The 22,233-nt window shown below is 61.2% G+C and overlaps 2 protein-coding genes across 2 annotated transcripts; both read right to left on the bottom strand.

Annotated features, from left to right (window-relative positions):
• Window positions 1-1,122: 1,122 nt before the first annotated feature.
• Window positions 1,123-13,688, bottom strand: TCIRG1 (T cell immune regulator 1, ATPase H+ transporting V0 subunit a3). Its single transcript, XM_031653762.1, is given in 21 exon segments — window positions 1,123-1,282; window positions 1,359-1,536; window positions 1,769-1,886; window positions 1,957-2,061; window positions 2,234-2,359; window positions 2,726-2,939; window positions 3,023-3,141; window positions 4,015-4,105; window positions 4,183-4,340; window positions 4,415-4,554; window positions 7,615-7,759; window positions 8,374-8,586; window positions 8,737-8,759; window positions 8,762-8,829; window positions 8,990-9,072; window positions 9,146-9,272; window positions 9,629-9,714; window positions 9,797-10,017; window positions 10,819-10,897; window positions 11,256-11,376; window positions 13,557-13,688. Coding segments are annotated over 20 exon segments (2,490 nt in total). The 5' UTR covers window positions 11,373-11,376; window positions 13,557-13,688; the 3' UTR covers window positions 1,123-1,203.
• Window positions 13,689-16,024: 2,336 nt separating this feature from the next.
• On the bottom strand, window positions 16,025-22,169 carry NDUFS8 (NADH:ubiquinone oxidoreductase core subunit S8). The gene is given in 8 exon segments (XM_003909449.3): window positions 16,025-16,209; window positions 16,289-16,328; window positions 16,330-16,415; window positions 19,652-19,824; window positions 19,923-20,012; window positions 20,577-20,627; window positions 20,704-20,761; window positions 21,958-22,169. Coding segments are annotated over 8 exon segments (654 nt in total). The 5' UTR covers window positions 21,982-22,169; the 3' UTR covers window positions 16,025-16,077.
• Between the last annotated feature and the right edge of the window lie 64 nt (window positions 22,170-22,233).

Below are 22,233 nucleotides of genomic sequence, written 5' to 3'. Positions count from 1 at the left end.
AGAGGTGCCCACCCCAGTGCCTTTTTATGTGCCATTCTCATGGCAAACTGGACTTCTCTAGCCACCACTGCCAGGTACCCCCATGTCAAAGCCAGGGCAGGGCTGACTGGTCATCTCCCTGGGATCCCACACCACACCCCTCCTAAATCCCACTGGGGCCAGTCGCCACGAGTGCTGCTCACCTATCCCCACCTCACTGCCTGCCCCAAGTCTCTGCCCAGCTCCCTCTCCAGGAGGGAGTGAGGCGTTGGGTTCTGGATTTGGTCCAGATCCACCTGCAGCTCTCCGGAGTCCTTCATTTAGCCTCCTCTGTTCCTACCCCAGCACCACGGCACCGTTTCTCTAAGCTGAGTCTGCTCGGCATGTAGAATTACCTCAGAGGCCCTGATGCCACCCCTGGCATCCGGAGGTCCTGAGCAAGGCAGTCCAGGAGCCAATGGACAGGCTCCTCCCAGCAGCTGGCCACAGCCACAGCTGTGGGAAGAACCACTTTGCAGCTTGTTGGCTTCTGGGAAGCACTGGCTCTGCCTCCCAACAGGGGTGGGACCCAGGCCAGAGGAGACTGCAGAAAGCCACCCCCATCCTGCCAGCAACGCAGGAAGGAGCACCGGGGAGGGGTCAGGAAGACTGTAGCCTCAGTGAGGGGAGGCTGGGCTTGGAGTCAGGCTCAGCCCCTGTTCTGACCCCCGGGGCCTGGGGTAATGTCTGCTGCTCGGGACAGCCTCTGCCCTTCCTGGCAGGCATGTGGCCTTGGGCGTGTGACACCATAGCCCTGCCTGGAGCATGGACCGGGACTCAGGTGCCCCAGACTGCTCTGTACTTCCAGCCCCCTGAGGCCCGGCACCAGGGCATGGATATTGGCACCACTCCCAACAGACAGTAACCCAAACACCCGCTCACAGCCAGTTGCACACTAACCCGGCCTGGGAATACATTTGCTCACTCCAAGTGAGAATGTGCTGGAAACATCCCTCCTTGGCCCTTCTCTGCCCCTTTTCACCCCAAGAGTCTGACATTGCAGATCTGCAGGTCCTGGCCTCGACTTTTTGAGGTCCCAGATCCTACACCATGCCTTCTACCCTGCCACCTGCCTCAGCTAGAAAGGAGGGAAGAGACGAGACATCACTCCCCAGGGTGGGCCCTCTTTATTCCTCTCCCGCCTCAGAGGTCAGGACGGAGGTCTGGCAGGACCTGCAGTGGGCCCTAGTCATCTGTGGCAGCGAAGGCGAAGGGACTCAGCTTGTAGCCTGTGCCGGAGTAGAACTTGTTCTGGAATTCCACCCTGGGGGTGAGAAGAGGAGGGGTTGGTGAGGGGAACTCCCACCTCGAGCAGCCCAGGCCACAGGGTGGTTGCTCACCAGTGCAGCCGCAGGGCGTGCAGGAAGGCCGAGAGCCCCTCCATCACCAGCAGGATGGCCACGGTCATCACAGCAAAGGCGGCAAAGATGGGGACCAGCACCACAGCCGCCACGCCAACCTCCCGGCCCAGGCCCAGGCCTATGCTCATCACCATGGCCCACAGAACCTCGGACAGCTCTGCGAGCAAAGGAGACAGTGGGGGCCAACGGCAAGTGGGGGCCTGCCAGCGCCCAACCTACCTGCCGCAGCCGGAAGCCCTCCCTGCACGGGGAGCCAGCGAGGGACCTCCTTGGACAGTCCCACTTTACAGAGGGGAAACTGAGGCCCAGAGAAAAGAAACCCGCCCAGCCAGCAGCCGTAAGTGAGAAGCCAGGAGCCGGGGCTGGCCGTCGGTGGCCAGGTCACTCACGGGCGTGGGCCAGGCTCAGGGCCCACAGGCGCAGGTAGGATGCGGTGTTGGAGACGCAGCCCAGGCAGAACTCGATGGTGTGGATGGCCTGGTGCATGAGCACCTCGGAGGGGACGAGCTGCGGGGCGGGTGCAGTGAGGGCCAGCGGGGCCTCACCCGTCCCACCCCCAGGAAGGCACCGCACCCACCTCAGCCTCCTCTTCATCATCCAGGCCCCCTGCCTTTTCCTCATCGGAGCTCCAGCCATTCACAGATGCATCAGGCAGGTCCAGCAACCCAGCCTTGTCTTCCTCCTGGGGAACGAGCAGGCAGTGTTGGCAGCGCTCCAGCCTCAGGAGGGCCCCCGCCACCCACCAGGCCTGCTCCTGGCCACTTAGGAGCCTGCGAGGAAGTGGGGAGTCAGGTACACACCGGACAGTGGCCTCTCCTCCCAAGCAGCCCCCCACACCTTAGGCCCGGTCCCACCTGTCGGCCAGTGGGCCTCCTCCGCAGGTGGGGGCGGTGGCGGCGCAGCAGGTGCAGGGGTGTGCCAAGCAGCAGGATGGGCACCATGGCCAAGGCCAGGACCACCAGCGTGGCCTGGACCACCTCCTGCCAGGGAGAGGGCGAGAGTCAGGGCACCCCTGCTGTGCACACCTGCACAGGAACTTGGATCACAGCAGTCACAGGGCCCAGAGAGCCTGTGGCCGCTCCTCCCTTCAGGGCCCCCGGGGGCTCCATGCCCTCACTGAGTGAGGATTTGGCTCCATAAGGACTCCTGAGGGAAGGGACCCCAGGTTCCCAGCGCCACTTGTGCCACCTGCTAAAGATGCACACCATCACCTCTGACGGCCCTGTCTGCACAGCCCGGGGCCCGCATCCCCGTTTCTCGGACGAGGATCCTGCAGCTCCCAGTGGCCCAGTGACCATGGGATCCCCATGAGGCTGTGTGAGCTGGGCCCCCCAGCCACAGCACACCTGCCGGGGGTAGAGTGGCCGGTTGGTGGGGCTATGGGAGAAGAGGAACATGTTGATGAAGTGGATGAGGATGCTGGGGGCCGAGGCAGCGCTGGCAGCCGACACACACAGCCACTTGTAGATGACTAGGAAGACGAGGTAACCGAAGAGCCCCAGCAGGAAGGTGAGCTCCGGCAGCGTCTCCAGCAGCAGCCGGTGCCTCTGGCCAAAGTGCCTGGCAGGTAGGAGGGAGGCGTGGTCACTGGGGCCCACTCTGGCCTGCCAGCCTCCCATCCCCCAGGCAGCTTTGGCCCTCACACGTGGTTGAAGATTCCAAGGACCACCCCGAAGGCCATGTGCACGACCCCCAGGATGACGGACATCTTCATCTTGAAGGAGTTGAGGAAGCTCAAGTGGTTGGCAGCCAGGCTCCAGACCTAGGGTGGCAGCAGGGCAGGCTGGACTCAGGGGCTCCCTGGCCAGCACTGCCAGGAAGTCCCCGGCCCGAGTCCCTCTCTCTCATCACCCTGTTTTCCCCCTCAGAGCCTGCAGCCTCATCCATCACCCACCCACCGAGGGGCAACAGAGCACAGATGGGCCAGCTGCCATGGCTCCAGCCTGGGTGACCTTGGGCATGGCCTCTGTGCCTCAGTCTCTTCTTTAGGTGAGGACACGGCTAACGTGCGGCCCACGGGGTTGTGATGAGGTTCAAACAGAAAATCAGGCCGGGCACGGTGGCTCACGCCTGTAATCCCAGCACTTTGAAAGGCTGAAGCAGGTAGATCATATGAGGTCAGGAGTTCGAGACCAGCCTGGCCAACATGGTGAAACACCGTCTCTACTAAAAATACAGAAATTAGCCGGGCATGGTGGCAGGTGCCTGTATCCCAGCTACTCAGGAGGCTGAGGCAGGGGATCGCTTGAACCCGGGAGATAGAGGTTGCAGTGAGCCGAGATCGCACCACTGCACTCCAGCCTGGGTGACAGAATGAGACTCCATATCCCCAAAAAAAAGAAAAAAAAAAAAGAAAATCACTTCCACAGAGGGTTGGGAACAGTGCTTAGCACAGTGCAAGCTACAGACTGGTTCCTGTCCGGTCTGGCTTTGCCTCCGCACACTCAGGAGACTGGTTCCTGTCCAGTCTCGCTTTGCCTCTGCACACTCAGGAGACTGGTTCCTGTCCGGTCTGGCTTTGCCTCTGCACACTCAGGGGACTGTGATACACTGCAGGAGGGCTGAACCGAGGGGAGCCCCAGCCCCCACTCCCAGCTGCCTTCACCACCCGCGGACACTCCACCCCAGGACTCACAGGGTCGATGCCAAAGGGGTAGGGTCCCAGGAAGACACCGGTGACGTTGGGATCCAGGGTAAGCATCGCGTGCTGGGCCAGGAATGCATCACTGTGGCAACGGAGGGCAGGGCGGTCAGGGCTGTGGGGGTTGCGGGGCCCCCGGCCAGGCTGGGGCCCGGGCCTCACCTCCAGCCAGACTGGTTGGCCATGGCGGCCACGCTCCAGCCCGAGGGGAAGATGCTGGTGGCGCGACTGAAGCACTCGTTGTAGATGAAGCCAGTGTAGATGGAGAACAGGCCCATGAGCAGGAGCAGGTAGCGGCCCCTGAAGAAAGTCTGCCAGATCTGGGGGGGCAGCAGTGTGGTGAGGGGCTGCCTGGCCCCACTACCCTCATCAGGACCCCAGCCCGGCCCCTCACCTCATTCTGCGCGGCCTTCACTGCCGGCCGGTTCTCCGCAAGCACCATGGCCAGGGCGAAGAGGAACATGAGCAGCCCGTGGCCCACATCCCCAAACATCACAGCAAACAGGAAGGGGAAGGTGATGATGGTGTAGGGAGCTGTGGGCAGAGGGCATGGTGGGTGAGCTGGGAACCCCCAAACACACCAGCATCCGTCTCCCGGCCCAAGATGCCACAGAGGCCCTGCTGGCTTGCAGTCAAGAACCCACCACTTAGCAGCCGGGCACGGTGGCTCATGCCTATAATCCCAGTACTCTGGGAGGCCGAGACGGCGGGGGGGGATCACCTGAGGTCAGGAGTTCAAGACCAGCCTGGCCAACATGGTGAAACCCTGTCTCTACTAAAAACAGAAAAATTAGCTGGGCAATGGTGGCAGGTGCCCATAATCCCAGCTACTCAGGAGGCTGAGGCAGGAGAATCATTTGAACCCGGGAGGCAGAGGTTGCAGTGAGCCAAGCTTGCACCACTGCACTCCAGCCTGGGCGACAGAGTGAGATTCTGTCTCCAAAAAAAAAAACAAAAAAGAACCCACCACTTAGGAGCTGTGTGACCTAGGCCCGGTCACTTAACCTCTCTGAGCCTCCATTTCCCCATCTGTAAAATGGAGGTAACACCAGGCCACTTCATAAGGTCTCCGTGGGCAGCACCGGCCAGCTGCTGGAGCAGCTTCAGCTGTTGCTGTCCCCAGAGCCCCACACAGAAGCCAGAGAGGACAGCGAGCCACAGGTGACCCCAGCTGGCACATGGCAAGTTCCAGGAGGCCGAGCTGGTCGCTCCAGCTCTGAAATCTCGACTTCCCATCAGTAAAACGGGAACAAGTCCTCATGGGAGGCAGGAGGACCCCAACATGCACACCCTGTCAGGAGCTGTATTGTGACCCCAAAAAAGATATACTGGAGTTCCAACCCCCAGGAACTCCGGATGTGACCTTCTTTGGAGACAGGGTCCTTACAGAGGTCACGGGGTTAAGATAAGGCCATTACAGTGGGCCCTATCCAGTGTGCCCAGCGTCCTTACGAAAAGGAACATTTGGACCCACATGGAAGGAGAACAGCATGTGAAGATGAGGACGGCCGCTCCAAGCCCAAGAGAGATGCCAGGAAGAGATCCTCCTGGACAGCCTCAGAAGGAGCCACTCCTGCCGACAACACCTCATTATCTTTTATTTTTTTAAGATACAAGGTCTCGCTATGTTGCCCAGGCTGGTCTCGAACTCCTGGACTCCAGGACTCCAGCGATCCTCCTTCCACCACAGCCTCCCAAAGTGCTGAGATTACAGGCATGAGCCAGTGTGCCCGGCCCCTGCTGACACCTTGGTCTTGGACTTCTAGCCTCCAGGACTGTGGGACCGTGTCTGCCCCTTAAGCCACCAGCCTGTGACACTTCGTTACAGCTTCCCTGGCAAACACGCTGCCCCAAAGGCTGGTGCTTTGAGCTGGCAGCATTCTATCCGCCATGGGCCTCTGGGCGATGCTCTAGCTGCACCAGCCTCTGTCCATGTGCAGGGGAATCCGAGTGGGGCCCAGCTCCAGCCCCAGGACCCCGGCCCTGCAGGAGCAGCAAGCCTCCCAGGACCACACAGCCCTGGTCTTGGTTCACAGAGCCTCAGACTCACGCCCTGCCTATACCACCATGGGGGCCCAAGCACCCTGACTCTTGCCCACTGGGTGAGGCAGGGCCCCTCCCTGGCCTGTGTCTAAGTCCCCTCCTAATAGGGGCTCCACCACGTCACACCCACACTATGGGCCGGGCCCCCATCGGTGGTACTGGGGGATACTGGGCCCCCCCACTCATCTGACAGCACCAGCCACACTGCAGCTGGCCCACTGTGTTGGGGAGTGGCGTCCTGAGGGGAGGACACAGCTGGACGACAGAGCAGGCACTACAGGCCTCAGGACTCCCAATGGGGAGGAGGAGGATGTGGAGGGAAAGCACTAGAGCTCCCCCAACCCCTGCCCTCATCCCTTACTGGTTTCTACTGGGAGCACCTCCCTTAACCCACCGCTTACTCCAGAATGTCCGTCTCAGGGACAGCTTGACCCAAGACTGCATTAATGCAAACTTCTATAAAAACACTGTGTAGGGCCAGGTGCGGTGGCTCACACCTGTAATCCCAGCACTTTGGGAGGCTGAGGTGGGCGGATCACGAGGTCAGGAGTTTGTGACCAGCCTGGTCAACACCGTGAAAGCCCATCTCTACCAAAAATACAAAAATTAGCCGGGCGTGGTGGCGCGCGCCTGCCCAACTACTCTGGAGGCTGAGGCAGGTGAATCACTGGAACCTGGGAGGCGGGGATTGCAGTGAGCCGAGATCATGCCACCGAACCCCAGCCTGGGCGACAGAGCGAGACTCCATCTCTGGAAGAAAAACAAAACAAAAAACCAAAAAACACTGTGTAGCCAGGAGTGGTGGCTCACGCCTGTAATCCCAGCACTTTCAGAGGCTGAGGTGGGTGGATCACTTGAGGTCAGGAGTTCGAGACAGTCTGGCCAACATGGCGAAACCCTGTCTCCACTAAAAGAACAACAATTAGTTGGACGTGGCGATGGGCACCTGTAGTCCCAGCTACTCGGGAGGCTAAGGCAGGAGAATGGCTTGAACTTGGGAGGCAGAGGTTGCAGTGAGCCGAGATCACACCACTGCACTCCAGCCTGGGCCACAGAATGAGACTCCATCTCAAAAAACAAACAAACAAACAAACAAAACCATGTGACCAAACCAACCACACCACAGGCTGCCCCCTGGCTCTGGCTTGCAGTCTCCAATGGTCACTAAGCTTCCTGACATTCCTCTGAGGTTTGCACTATTATTTCCATTTTGCAGGTGAGGCAGCTGAGGCTCAGAGAAGCTAAGAAACATATCAAAGTAGGCGAGATGGGCTTCCAACCTGGGCCATGTCCACCGCACAACCTCTGTTCTTTGCACAAGCCCGTGCGGCTCCCTTGTAAACTCAACAAGGGGGAGTTGGCTGGGAGCCGACATAAAGCCTCACACTGGCTGCAGAGCCCAACAGCCTCTCGAGAGTGACGGGATGCATGCTCCTCATCCCAGGAGGGCAGGCCGGGCCCGGGATGGAGATACCTCCCGCTCAGGCTCACACCCATCCAGTGGGGCAGCTGAGCCTCCCAGGACACGGGTAAGGGCGCCGTGGCTCTCACCGGGGTTGACCTCCTGGTAGCGGCCCACACCGTAGGCGTCCACGATGCCCTGGAAGCTGGCTGTGAAGCGGTTGGTGCGGATGAGCGTGGGGGGCATGTCCCGGCAGGGGATGCGGTGAGCCACGGCGCTCACTCCCTCCTCCGTCTGGACACCAGGACAGAGAGAGACCAGACCAGTGGCAGGGGCCTTCAGGGACCCTAGGACCCCCAGCCAGGCCCAGCTGGAGATGCAGAGCCCTGTGGGGGCTCACTGAGCAGCCCCTTCCCCTCTCTCTGAAGTGAGATCATCGGCCCTGCTATGCCCTGGTGGGGGCCCAAAGACACCACATGGACTGGCAATGGCTTGGGAAAGGCAAGCGTGCTGCCTCCTAGGGACAGCCCAGGAGAAGGAGCCCAGCCTCACCCGCAAGCACCTGCTGTGCGTGGTGGGTGACCCCCGGGGGCAGGGGCATCACACCGGTTCCACAGACCATAAGCAGGCCTAAGGTCACAGGGGGGCCTGAATTGAAATGAGGCTTCTGACTAAAACTACCCCGTCAGCCTCCAGGGACTCAGGAAAGTCAGGGTAGGGCTTGTTGGGCCAGGGCCAACAGGGTAGACTCCCTGGAAGAGGTGGGCCGTGGAGGAGGCTGGGAGGAGAAGGAGCCCCTGGGCAAAGCCCAGGTGCAGGGAGCCGGGGGCTGGAATTAAGGCAGAAATGCCCCGGCCTGGTAGGAGGGGCGGGTGGGGAGGGGGTGAGGTCTCAGGCTTCGTGCTCACCGAGCTGTCCCGCAGGGCCTCCTGCAGGGCAGGCAGGTCTCTCACGGAGCACCAGGCCTCGGCAATGAGGCACTTGTGCGTGGTGCTCACACTGCACTGGTTCAGGGCCAGGTACACAGCCTTCATCTTGTGGACCTGCACCTTCCCCGGCGGTAGCAGCTGCAGCACCCGGCCCAGCACCTGGCTCAGGAACCGCTCTGTCTCCCCCAGGACCTGCGCCAGAGTGGGCAGTCAGCGGGGGCTGGGCGGGCAGGTGGGGTGGCTGGGCTGGGAGCACCCACCTCCTGCACCCACCTCTGGGAGGCCAGGCCAGGGCACCCACCTCCTGCACCCACCTCTGGGAGGCCAGGCCAGGGCACCCACCTCCTGCAGCTCCTGGCTCTGCCCAGCTGCCTTGGGAGCTCCCTTGGCTGAGCCTCCTCCTGCTCCAGAAACGGGAAGACGTGGCAGTGGAAGCTGGAGGGAGGTTGTGCTGCGTGAGGGGCCTGAGGGTCCCGGCTACGAGACTGTGAGTCTGAAGGGAGTTCATGGGGAGGAGTCGTGACAGGGCAGGCTGGGAGGTGACAGCAGGGGCCTGCGGAGCGGGGCGGTGGGGCGGGTGTTCCCAGTGACTCACCAGTCCGTGATCTTGCGGATCTTCTGTCCAATCTGCTCTCCCCAGTAGGAGATGAGGAAGGTCATCCACATGGCTGGCTCGCCCTGCAGAGCAGGCTCAGTTGATTCTGGAGTCTCACTCTGCCCAGGACCCCCCAGCCCAGGGCCAGCTGCTCACCGTCACGGGGTGCTCCAGCGGCTGCTCCAGCTCCCTGAAGCTGGCGATGAGGAAGCCGCGGCAGGCCCTCCAGAGCAGGCGCTCTAGGGCAGGGGCCTTGTGGGGCTCCACTGCACCTGCCACAAAGCTGGTGGCCACGGGGCTGGGCAGGACTGCTCCAACCTCCCGCCCTGCCTCCCCCACCAGGCCCCCGGGGCAGGACCCTGACCAGCATGGGTAATCGGGCAATTGGGCCCACTGGCCCTGCCCACAGCGGAAGGCAGGAGGCCTCCCGGGCAGGGCCAGAAGAGAAGGACCCCCCCAGGGCCAGGGCTTGGGACTGTGGGAAGTTCCAGGCCTGAAGGAGGAGGTGGGGGCAGCCTGAGAGCAGGAACAGAGGGGAGAGCACTGGACAAGGAGTTGGAGCTCAGCCTGGCCCAGCCCAGCAACTGGCCAGGGGTTCTGGGCTGGCCAGAAAGGACAAGAGGTCAACCCCTCACTCACTTGACCCTCAGGTCCTGATGCGGCCCCCCAGGAGCCTGTAGCAGGGGCATCCTCTCTGAGGTCCCATCTGTGTGGGCGGCTGCCAGCTAGGAGTCCAGAAGCACCATGAGCCCTGAGCCAGACAGCCCCTCCCCAGCCTCCCAGTCTCCTGCTTGGGCTGGAGCTGACCTGGGGTCCATGGCCCTGGCCCAGCACGGCGGCGTGGAGCTGCAGCTGGTGCAGCTGGGCCCGCAGGGCCTGCTGGTTGCCCCGCACATCCCGCAACTCCTGGGCCAGGCGCTCTGTCTCCTCCTGGATGCGCAGCAGGTCCCGGGGTGGGGGTGCCGGCAGCCTCCCCTCAGGCGGGGGCAGGACCAGCCCAGCCCGCCGCACCTCCTCCTGCAGGAAGGCTGGGCACAGAGGAACGGGAGTGGGGTGCAGTCGACGTTGTCTCAACAGCTGAGGACCCCACCTGCTGCCCCAAACGCCATCCGCCACCAGCTGCTGGATTCACCAGGCAGAGGCGGCCGGAAAATCCTGGCCAAATCTCCATCCAGAAGCTGTGCTCCCCTTCCTCCGAGCTCAGGTCTGGGCTTGCTCTCCCTCCCCACTGCTCGGCAGAGGGCCTGAGGTCTCCCCACAGGCTGGCCCTCGCGCTGCAGGGCTTGGGACCGGAGCTGGCGTGAGTCCTGTGTCTGCCTGATTGTTGAAAAGCTATGAACTGCAACAGCAAACACAACACCCAGCCTGCTCCATGCCCCTGCCTTGGTGCCCCTCAGGCTCTTCCTGAGAGCGGTTGCCCAGGGCAGGGGTCCCTTTTGCATGCTTATTGGGGGCACCCAACCCTAGATCCTGGGCCCACCGACCCAGCCCAGCTGCGGAGGAGAAAGCTCTGTCTGTGCCTCTTCCCGACTTAGAAATCCCTGTGGCTCCCCAGTGCCCACAGGACGAAGTCCTGGGCTCTTACGCTGCATTCAAGGCCTCCCCAGCCAGCCCTGCCCTAGGCCCTCTGCTCAGCCCACACAAGGCAGCCACCTTCCCAAGCACACTTCACAGATCTCAGCTGCTCTGTCTTGGCCATGCAGGGCCCTGCTGTGTACCTCCTTTCTCTGCCTTCCACCTGGCAAACCCAGACTCTTCCTTTCAGATCAAACTTGGCCCATGCCTCCTCCAGGAAGCCTGCCTGGAATGTACGCCTGGGACCAACTCACTGAAGGTCTTCTCCAGCTCCTCGCAGCGCCGAACATCAACCACAAAGCGTCTCTGGAAGGCGCTCACCGAGGCGTTGAGCTGTGGGTGCCACACGGAGGGGTCAGTGTCTCAGGAAGGGGGTCAGGGAGCTTCTCAGCCTAGAGCCCAGGCCTGACTCTCCTCAGGCCTCAGCTGCCTCCTCCAGAAAGGTGCTGAGCACCCTGGGAGCCACAAGAGGCCGATCAGAGCACAGACCAGACCCCACACCCCGGGAGGGCATGGGGAGGAGCCCACTCAGGGGCCTTAGCCACGGGCTTCCCATGAGCAGCGCCCATGGCAGGGGCCGCTGGGGTTCAAACGGGGCCAGGGCCCTATGGCGGGGCGGTCCCCATCCTGCACCGGCCTTCGGGCTAACCTCGGCAGTAGCCCCCTTCCCACGCCTGCCCACCCGACTCACGTCTCTGAACTCCACGAGGCCCAGCTCGCCCAGCCGACTCACGCAGGTGTAGGCGGCAGCTGTGGGCAGAAAGAGCTGGACCAGGGCCACCTCCTCGCTCCGGAACATGGAGCCCATGGTCCTGTGGGTGGACACGGATGGGGGCCAGTCAGAGGCGGACCACAGACAGTTCCCAACCACGGGCATCTGCTACCTTCACTCACTGAATCCTGGAAGCTGTTGCTGCTACCACCCCCATCTGACAGAGGTGGAAACTGAGGCCTGGGCAGGCTTGGCGTGGTGCTGAGGTCACGCAGGAAGTAAGCAGTGGGACTGGGAGACCCCAAAGCCCACTCTCGGGCCAACCTCAAGCTCTCTCCTGGCTTGCTCTGCCCACAGGGACCCCCGCCCCTACCTCCAGCATCTCCCAATGACACCGGCTCCACCCCCACCTTCACTCTGGCCTCCCCCTCTCACGCTGCCCTCACCCTAGACAGGATCCCACTGGCCCAGGCACTCAGGCCCAGGGCTGCCCCAGGGGTGGCTGGAGCCCTCCCTGCTCCCTGTGGGGCTGCATGTGCTGAGAGGCGGGGGTGGGCATCTCCACTGGGTACCCTGGGACTGGCCAGGGAGCACCGCTGCTGGGAGGGGGGCGTCCCCTGAGGCCCAGGCTGCCTGGCAGCAGCCGCAGCCTACCAGGTGTTGAAACCAACAAAAGTGAAACTGCAGAATGGCGGGGAAGGGCCCGGGGACTTGCTCAAGGCCGATGCAGGCTGAGGGCGGGTGCCAGGCCACCTCCAACCCGCCCTGGCCCTGTGGATGCTGGGGCCCCTCCAGCTCCAAAGCCACTGCTCTGGGGGCCCGGCGCCCCTCTGTGGGACTCAGTTCCTCAGCTCGAAAATTAGGGGGAGGGGACAGGCCTGGTCAGGGCCCCGCCTGCTGCTGGGCTGGCCAGGGCCTGCCCAGCCAGTCACTTCCTCCCCCGGGTCTGGTTTACTTAACTCTAAATAGAGAACCGCAGCCCCAGCCCCAGCCTGGGAAAGGAGAGAAGGAGGGAACGAGGGAACACTAAGTGAACGGCCCAAGGCTGCAAGCGGGCCGGGCAGGGGGCAGCGGGGGCCTGGGTTCCATCCCTAAGGACCAGGCCCGGCCACAGGGCAGAGGGACTTGGCGGCCAGGGCTGTGTGACCTTGGGCAAGTCTCTCACCCTCTCTGGGCCTCTACTTCCTCTTTGGGTGAATGGGACGTGGCACCCCTGACAGAGACAGGATCTAGGGAGGTGACAAAAATAACCAGAGCCCCGACTGAATCCCTTCATCCACAAGACCTCACACTAATCCCTGGGGGGAGAAATCCTGGGGGAGGGGGCGCTAGACCTTTGTTTTATATAGGACTCCACTGACACTTGGAGAGGTAAAGTCCAACGTTATGTGCCCAGCACAAAGGGTGAGCTCGGAAGAGGGCTGCGGTCTGACCTGGCTCCCTCTGGGGCTGTGCTGGCCAAATAAGGGGGTGTAGGGAGTCAGCTCTGGGGATCCGGGGAGGGGGCACCCCTGGCTCAGGGCCATCAGGGCTCCCACAGCCACTATGCCAATGGCTCGGCTCCTTCCAGCACTTCCCAGGGGGTGGGGGAACAACCTATAATGGGCAGGGGGAGGGGTGTGGGGACGTGATCAACCCCCACACCTGGCATGTGAGGCCCCACTGGCTCACCCCCTACCGCTGTCCCCCTTGATCCCCACTCTAGCCAGGGGTCACCCAACCACTTTTATGGTGTAAATGAATATGCCTCCATCCTGCCGCCCTGGGGTCTAGGCTCCAGCCCACTCCTCACCCTGTGCCCCTTTCCTGGCCCCTCATAAGGCTCCTCCAGGAACCCACCAGGTCTCTCTGCACCCCCGCCCTCCCCTGCGGATGACGGGAAGGCAGTAGGAGAGGGTCTGGCGGCCCCTCCATTCCAAATGGGGTCGGCTCTGGAGTCAAAAGACCCAGCTGGTCTCCAGCTCTGACACTTCCTAGCTGGGCGGCCTCAGCTTCCCCATCCGTAGAATGGGTCCCTCCCTCCCAGGAAGAATGCAGTGGGGAAAGCTCCGCGCACACCAGGCCCAGGAACGCTGGGCTCTGTTGGCCAACACCCCACCCTTCTCCTCCTCCCTTGGCGATCCTCCGTGGCCCCCCCAAGGCCTGACACCCGGCGGGGTGGCAGGCTGAGCTGCATTCACGGAGCCAACTGGGTGGGGCGCCGAGATCCCCTCCCCGGGGCGGGGGAAGAGGGTGGGCAGGCAGAGCTGGGGCTCCGCAGACCCCAGCGGGGTCACTCACCCGGGTGGGCTGCGCGCCGCGGCTCCGCTGCTGGCTGCCCCACTCCGCGCACGCCGGGCCGCACTCAGAGCTGCGTTCCCGCCTGCCTGGGGCCCGGCGCCGCTCACTCCTTTCCGGGCAGGCGGGGCGACGGGGAGGGGCCAGGGACGCCCCGCCCCCGGCCCAAGCCTCCACCGGAGTCCGGGAAGCCTGGGGGAGGCTGAGCCCAGGCTGTGGCCTCGCGGACGGGTCCTCAGTGGGGCGCTTAATCCCGGAGAGGAGACCTGGAGAACGGAGCGGATAACGGACCAGTGCCAACCGCACGCGTCTGTGCTGGCCCTGATGCAGGGGCAGCTCCGCTCAGGCCCAGCTCAGGATAGGGGATGAGACCCTGCTCTCCTCTCACTTTGAGGCTTGTGTGCCTCTGGCTGATGGGACCCCAACATTCGCAGGCTCATGGGCCTGGGGTCCCCAGGATGCTCTCCCACCTCCGGGACCCCTCCCTTGGGTGCACGGCAGTGAAAGGCGGTGCTTACACCTTCCTGCTCTTGACCACCCGGGAGAGGCCCCGCGCTGGCCCTTGGGTGGATGGCTGCCCCACTCCGGGCCTGCTTCACTGGCAGCAGGACACAGAGCCAGGCCATGCTGCCTTGTTCTGCCCAGGGCCCCGCACCCTGGGAGCAGGCCCTGGGAGATACCCTGGGGTAGAGGCCAGCTGTCAGCTCCACCGGCAGCCACAGCGGGGGTTGTCACTGTGACCTTGCTCCAGGTCAGCACCATGGGCATCATCAGGTCCTAGTGCCTGGAAGCTGGGACTCACGGCCATCCAGCTGCCTGCACTTTGGCCAGGCCTGGGGCATTCCCACTGGAGGCCAGGGGCACTTCAGCTCTGGCAATGCCTAAGCCCCATACAGTGAGCAAAGGCCTGAGGGGCTGTGGCAGGGGTGGACAAATGGAGCCCCAGAGTCGGGCCTGGAAACTGAGTCACAACCAAGCTCAGCTGTGGTTCCTCAGAAAATTGGGGGACTTGTTGGGGGTCATAGGCCTGTTCTGACAGGGGCAGGGCCTGACACAACCAGACAGCTCTGGTGCGATTTCAGCAGAGCAGTGCCCGGGAGGCCACGGTTAAGGGAGAGAACCAGCGGTGAACTGGAAAGTCTGACCCGCTTGGAATAGAAGTGCTCCGTGCGCAGCTACAGGCTCCACGCTGCGCTCTAACAGCAGTTATGTCTGGGAACAGCTAAACCTGCAGGGATTCAGGAGTCCTACGCCTGCCTGGTTTTTGGAAGGAGTGCCTGTTTTCATCAGTGGCCAAGATGCGCTGTGAACCGGACCTGTGGACACTTCCCAGGCTCCAGGCTTCCCCTCGACTCCTGCAGTTACTTCTCACCCCAGTGCCACAGGCTGTGGGGCCCAAGCAGGGGCCCGGCCACTTTGGCATTAGATGGCAATGCCTGACCTAGGAAGAAGGCCCAGGTGTTAGACCTGAGAAAAGGCTTCCTGGAAATGGGCTGGGAGAGGCTGGTTTTTTGCTGCAGGCCTTCTCAGAGCCTTGAATGTCTACCACGCCATACTTGCCAGCAGGCAGACAGCAGCTGGAGCATTTCCCAAACTCACTGGGTGAGGAAACTTGTTCTTTTGAAGTAGGTTTTTATGAAGTAGTGCTTTGTAAAAAGCACTTTTGGAAATGATGGAAGACGGGGGTTCAAGGTCTGTGAACTGAGTTTTATTATGGGATGTGTGCTCCATGGCCCTGAGCAAGCCTCTTCACCTCTCGGAGCTGGTTTCCTCACTGCAAATGAAGTGAAATCCTTCCACAGTGCTTAGCACAAGTTAAAGTGGGCTGCTTTTGGCCATTATGTGTGCAAGGGGCTTGTGTGTGACCCTGGGGGGAACCCCACCACATTGCTGGGCCTGCAAAGCAGGAAGTGGTGAGCAGCTGCTGGACGAGCAGCCTGGCCTGGGGAACATGGGGAAGAAAGAGGATGTGGCTGGAGGCAAGGCCAGCTCAGGGCCAGCAGGGCCTGTGTCACCCTCGCGTGACTGTCACCCCAAGCAGGCTTCCTCCTACCCCCAGCAAGGATGCCCCGGCCGGAGTTTCTGCCACTTGCTGTTCTTCAGCCTGAGGCCTTGGGATGCTCCAAGTCCTAAGGGTCTTAGAAGTGGATGGCTCTTGGGAGACAGGAGGCCCAGGCCCCAGCCGGGACAGCTGGGACTGTGGGAACGACAGGACTGTGGTGACCTCTGGCATTGCTGGGCCTCGGGGAAGACACCCAGGAAGAGGCAGGGTGATCGTGATGCTGCAGCCTGTGGCCCAGCCATGAGGGCCTGGTGGGGCCCTGGAGTCCACAGGAAGGCCGGGCTGGGGCAGCAGGACCACAGAGAGCATAAAGACTAGGGGGCTACCTAGTCCAGCTGGAGGCACCACAGGCCTCAGGCAGGCTGGGGATGGCCCTACCCTGGACCACCAGAGTCAAGACAAGAGGCCGTGGGGTTGGAGCAGTATTTTATTGGGCAGCAGGGGTTGTGGGCCGGTGGGGCGTCACCGGTACAGGTAGTCAGCCTGGATGTTGGCGGCAATCTCGGCCTCCCACTTGTCCCCATTGTTGAGCAGCTTCTCCTTGTTGTACAGCAGCTCCTCATGCGTCTCCGTGGAGAACTCAAAGTTGGGGCCCTGCAGGTGGGGTGCAGGGACAGTGGTTAGGCCCCGCTGAGGAGCCTCAGCGCCCCTCCCACCCAGGGGCCTCACGCACCTCGACGATGGCATCCACGGGGCAGGCCTCTGGCAGCCACAGTAAGATACGCGGTCATGGCCGATGTGTCATAGCGGGTGGTCCGGCGGCTGCCATCAGCTCTTGGCTCAGCCTCGATGGTGATGGCCTGTGGGGAGGCCGCCGGGCACTGCTGCCTAGCTGTCACATCCCAGCCCCCATTGCCCGGGTCACTGCTCATCCCAACCCCTGGTGTCTGCCAGAAGCCCTCTCCCCTCAGAGGCCTCCCGGACTCCAGTTAAGAGGCCGCCCTGCACCCTCTGCGTTGGCCCGCAATGCTCCCTCGGCCTGGCGCCCTGCTGGCGTCCCCTGCCATGCTGGTTTGTTTTTAAAGATGAGAGTCTTTGCTCTGTTGCCAGGCTAGAGTGCAGTATGCTTCCCGTCATTCACCACAACCTCCCAGCCTTCACACGTTCAGTGATTTCCTGCCTCAGCCTCCTGAGTAGCTGGGACCAGGTGTGCACCACCACACCCAGCTAATTTTGTATTTTTTTTTTTTTTTTTTGAGTGGTCTGGCTCTGTTGCCGCGGCTGAATTATCGGCATTCGGCTCACTGCAGAAATCCGCCTCCCGGGTTCGCATGTTCTCATGCCTCAGCCTCCTGAGTAGCTGGGACCTGGCCCACCACAGCGCCCGACTTCAATTTTTGTATTTTTAGTAGAAGCGAGGGTTTCACCATGGTCCGATCTCCTGACCTTGTGTGATCCGGCCGCCTCGGCCTCCCAAAGTGCTGGGATTGCAGGCATTGACCACCCAGCCCGGCAATTTTTGTATTTTTAATAAAGACAGGTTTTCACCATGTTGGCCAGGATGGTCTCGATCTCTTGACCTCATGATCCACTTGCCTTGGCCTCCCAAAGTGCTGGGATTACAAGTGGGAGCCACCGCGCCCGGCCTGCCTTGCTTGTTTGTCAGCTGCCGGCGTCATCTGCTAAGAACCCCACTCTCACGAGGGGGCTGTTCACTTCGTTGTTCAGTGTAGCGCCCCCTGCCCTGAGGGTGTCACCCTGCGACGGGGGCTAGGTTACAGTCCCGCCTCACCTCACCGAGCTTTCCAGATATTGTGAGTTTTACAAATTGAAGGTTTAGGGCAACCCTGCATAAAGCAAGCTCACTGATGTCATTTTACCAACCACGTGCTTGCTTCTTATCTCTGGGTCAGCACTTTTTAGGAATGAAGGTTTTTTTTGTTGTTTTTGGTTTTTTGTTTTGAGACAGACTCTCGCCCTGTCACCCAGGCTGGAGTACAGTGATGCAGCTCATAGTGCACTGCAGCCTCAATCTCCCAGGCTCAAGCGATCCTCCCACCTCAATCTCCCAAGTACCTGGGAATACCGGGGCTAACTTTTTGTATTTGTTGTTGTTGTTGAGTCGGGGTTTTGCCAGGTTGCCCAGGGTGGTCTCAAGTAATCCACTCACCTCGACCTCCCAAAGTGCTGGGACTATAGGTGTGAGCCACTGTGCCTGGCCCCTAAAGTATTTTTAATTAAGGTACATTGTGTTTTAGATACTTCACAGCCTACAGTAGTGTAAATTCTTTGTTTTTGTTTTGAGACGAAGTCTCACTCTGTGGCCCAGGATGGAGTGTGGTGGTGCAATCATAGCTCACTGCAACCTCCGCCTCCCAGGTTCAAGCAATTCTCCTGCTTCAGCCTCTCAAGTAGCTGAGACTACAGGTGTGCACCACGACGCCCGGCTAATTTTTGTTATTTTTACTAGAGACGGGGTTTCACCACGTTGGCCAGGCTGGTCTTGAATTCCCGACCTTGTGATCCGCCCGCCTTGGCCTCCCAAAGTGCCGGGATTACAGGTGTGAGCCACCGCACCCAGCCCTAATTTTTTTTTTTTTTTTTTTTTTGCGATCTTGGCTCACTGCAACCCCTGCCTGCCGGTTCAAGTGATTATCGTGCCTCAGCCTCCAAAGTAGCTGAGATTACAGGCACCTGCCACCAGGCCTGGCTAATTTTAGCATTTTTAGTAGAGACGGGGTTTCACCATGTTGGCCAGGATGGTCTCGAACTCTTGACCTCAAGTGATCCACCACTTCGGCTTCTCAAAGTGCTGGAATTACAGGCATGATCCACTGTGCCCGGTCTAAATCTAACTTTTAAATGCACTGGAAAACCAAAACATCTGTGTGACTCACTTTACCCCAATGGTCTGGAACCAAACCTGCAACATCGCCGAGAACGCCTGCACGGTTGGTTGCAATCCTGTGCCTTAAATCTACTTTTCTCCATTTGATGGATGAGAAAAACAAGGTTCTGAGAGGTTGAGGGACTCCCCAAAGCTACACAGCAAGTGCGGGGGCACAGCCCTAACTCAAGGGCACGTCCTAACTCTCAGTTCCTGGGTAGCCTGCTGGGGGAGGGGCTGGCTGGGAGGACCTTCTAGGGTGCCTGGCAAGGACTCTCCTACGCCCCCATCCCAGAAATGTAGTGGCCACAACTCACAGTGGGACCTGTGGCTGGCAGGCTCATCCTTCAGTGCTTATAAAGATGCGGACAATAACCTCTACCTCCTCGAGTGGTTGTTGAGATTACAGGAGAGGCTGTGCGTCACACACGTGGCACAGTGCCAGGTCTGTCTGTGGACAGCACTCACTATGTGGAAGCCACGGCCGTGACCATCGTGACTGCTGTTTGGGGACACTCCTATGCGCTCCCAGTCTGTGGCTGGAGTAGAGACATCAGAGCCGCAGCTCATGGCCTGGAGGACCTGGGAGTGCTCCAGGGGACAAACTAGGACTTGGACAGGAGCCACCCGAGTCACAGAACACTGGGAGGGGTTGCTGTGCGCACAGGAAGTAGCAATGGCGGCTGCCGGGGCTCCTGCCAGGCACACACAGGGGTCTGACCAGAGCTCTGACCGAGTCATATTGTTCCTGTGCTGACAGGCCTGGCCCCTGCTGGTAAGCACGAGACCCACTAACAGAACGGAAAGCCGGGCCTCAGGGGAGCAGCCACTGAGGAAGGGAAGCTGCAACAGGCACACAAGCAGGACCCCGGAAACGGTGGCTATATCCGGGGAGGGGTTGATGGCCTCAGGTGCCACCCCATGGCTCATAGGCCCAGGGGTCACACCCCTGGCCAGACCCCAAGGGGGAACCTGTGTGTGTCAGGCACCTGCCCAGGGCTGGAAGCTGCACTTTGCCAACTCACTGACTCTGTGCTCCGGTAGCAAGACCTCATCCTTCCCATTCACGGGGGAAGTGGCTCAGAGAGGGAAAGGGACTTCCCTGGGGACACACATCAAGCAGGGGCCAGGGTTTGGGCCTAGGGCTGCCTGGCCTCCCTCTCCCAGTGGCAGGGTCTGGCCTGGTGGTCGGTTGGGGCGGGGACTCACCTGGGCGGGGCAGACGGCCTCGCAGAGCTTGCAGGCAATGCAGCGCTCCTCCCCGGATGGGTACCGGCGCAATGCGTGCTCCCCACGGAAGCGAGGGCTCAGCGGGCCCTTCTCGAACGGGTAGTTGATGGTGGCGGGTTCCCGGAACAGGTAGCTCAGGGTCATGCCCAGGCCTGTGGGCAGCATGGGTTTGGTGGGCAGGGGCACCCTCCTCCCCCATGCATCTGTGCCCAGCCGGCACCTGCCCTGTCCCCTCCTGCCCAGGACGCACCTCGGAAGAGCTCAGTCCACAGCAGGGTCCGGGCTGCCCGGTCAGTCACTGACTTCATGTCCGTCTTAGACTCCTGCATGTTCACATACTCTGCAGAGAGGCGGGCAGGGAGGCCGTGGCAGGGGCCTCGCACACTGTCTCCCTGGAGTCTCCGGGAGAGGAGGCCTGGCCCTCACTTCCAGGTGCAACTGCTGGGCTCCAAAGGGGCGGTACACTCACCACACCTCTCCCCAGCCTCAGCAAGGACCCTGGAGGCCGCCTCTGGCCTGAGCCCATCCTTGCCTACCTCTCCCTGTGCTTGGGTGGCCATTCGAGCCCGCAGGCACCCCCGCCCAACAGGGCTTGAAAGAGGAATCAAGGGGGGAAGTGGGGGGCTTGAGCCTTTACCTTTACCAGGGACTGGCAGAAGGCACAGGTACCCATGGCTCACACCTGGCAACCCCCTCCCCATCACCCCCAGGGAGCTCTGAGATCACACGTGCTGGCCATGATGGACCCTGTCCCTGGGAATTAGTCAGTCTCCATCATCATAATCATTTTAAGAGTGGAAACAGGCTCAGAGAAGAACGCCCCTGACAAAGCCAAGACTGGAACTCAGGTCTCTTCCCCACCTCCGGCAGGACCAGTCAGGCTAGAGGCCACCCAGGTACTCACTGTAAGTGGCTGCCACTGCACTGCTGTGGAGGGTCCGGCCACCAGGAGGTCCTGCAAAAAGAGGGGCGTGACCTCATGCCAGGAGACTGGGCTCCCCTACCCCCAGCAAAGGCTTCCTTGGTCCTACCTGCATGTGCGGCCTGGGCCAGGGCCCGCAGTAGCATGGGCATGGTCAGGCAGCGCATCTGGGGGCAGAAACAGGGGTGGAGAGTGGGGTGTGCCCAAGTACCATCCTCTTCTGAGACTGGCACAGCAGGGATCCCAAGCCTCCACTGGAGACCCATGTGTCACTCTGCCCTCTACTCATACCCCACTGCTGTCAGAGGCACAGGTGGCTTTCCTGTTCCCAGCGCCTCCCAGCTTTCCACCTGATCCAGCTCAGCTGAGCTACAATTCAGTTTCTGTGGACTCCAAGTTCTGCCTCACCTAAGAAATCTTTTAAATCCATCCTTCCTTTCTCCCTCCCAGAGATCCTGTCTCCCATCTTTCTGCTCCTCCCTTCATCCTCCCCAAATCTGACCAAAAACATTACCAGCCCCTACCAGCATGCACTGAGAGTTAACTTTGCTAGCTCCCCACCCCAGACACCGTGCCCAGGGGGTCACATGCACTGCCATCCTATCCTTACAAGGACTCCACGAGGGAGGCACTAATAAGGCGCTGGGGCTCAGTTTGTTCAGTGACTCGCCAGGGCTGGGTGTGGTGGTTCACGCCTGTAATCCCAGCACTTTGGGAGGCCGAGGCGGGTGGATCACCTGAGATGAGGAGTTCCAGACCAGCCTGGCCAACATGGTGGAACCCGATCCCTACCAAAAAATACAAAAATTAGCCGGGCGTGGTGGCGGGCGCCTATAATCCCAGCTACTCGGGAGGCTGAGGTAGGAGAATCGCTTGAACCCGGGAGGCAGAAGCTGCAGTAAGCCCAGACCACACCATTGCCCTCCAACCTGGGCGACAGAGTGAGACCTCGTCTCAAAAAAAAAAAAGAAAAAAAAGTGACTCTTCTGAAGTCACATGATAAGGAGGTACGCAGAGGATCGGAACCCAGCCCTGCCCTGCTGGAAACCCTTCAAGGCCTGAACAGTCCTCAGTACCATATTCCTTCCCCCAGCTTCAAGGCCCTCCTGGAACTGTCCCCCAGCCTGCCGCGTGACCTTGGGCAGGTGACGTGACCTGGCCTCCGTCTTCTCACCTATGAAGTGGGTTGGGGGCTGGTGATCTTGGGAATAAGGGGAGCCCATACATGCCAAGGGCACCCCAGAGCCCGGCACTCAGTCGGAGCTCATAAGTGCTCCTCCCACGACCTGTGACCCCCTAACAGGCCCACTCCTTTGGACCACTGACTGTAGTTCCAGGGACCCAACCCGGCACCTTCCCCGACCTTCCCAGTGATCTCCGACCCCATCGAGGCCGAGGGCGCACAGCGGCCGGCGCATGCGCCCTGAGAGCGGGCTCCCCGCTGCACCTGAAGGACACGGAGGCCGCGGGTCCTGAGTGAGCCGAGGGGAAACCCAGGCAGAGCTGGCGGCGCCAACGGGGACACCACACTCGCCCCCGAAGCCACGCTGCCCACGCCCGGCTTTCGCGGACAAGACATGAACACCCACCTTCAAGCGCCGCCACTACTTGCCTTGCGGAGCAGGCCAGTCAATCGGGA

This window comes from Papio anubis, chromosome 12 (genome assembly GCF_008728515.1).
Source record: "Papio anubis isolate 15944 chromosome 12, Panubis1.0, whole genome shotgun sequence".
NCBI classification, from domain to species: Eukaryota; Metazoa; Chordata; class Mammalia; order Primates; family Cercopithecidae; genus Papio; species Papio anubis.
Note: the sequence above shows the minus strand (reverse complement) of the source record. Positions and strands in the feature narration are given on the sequence as shown.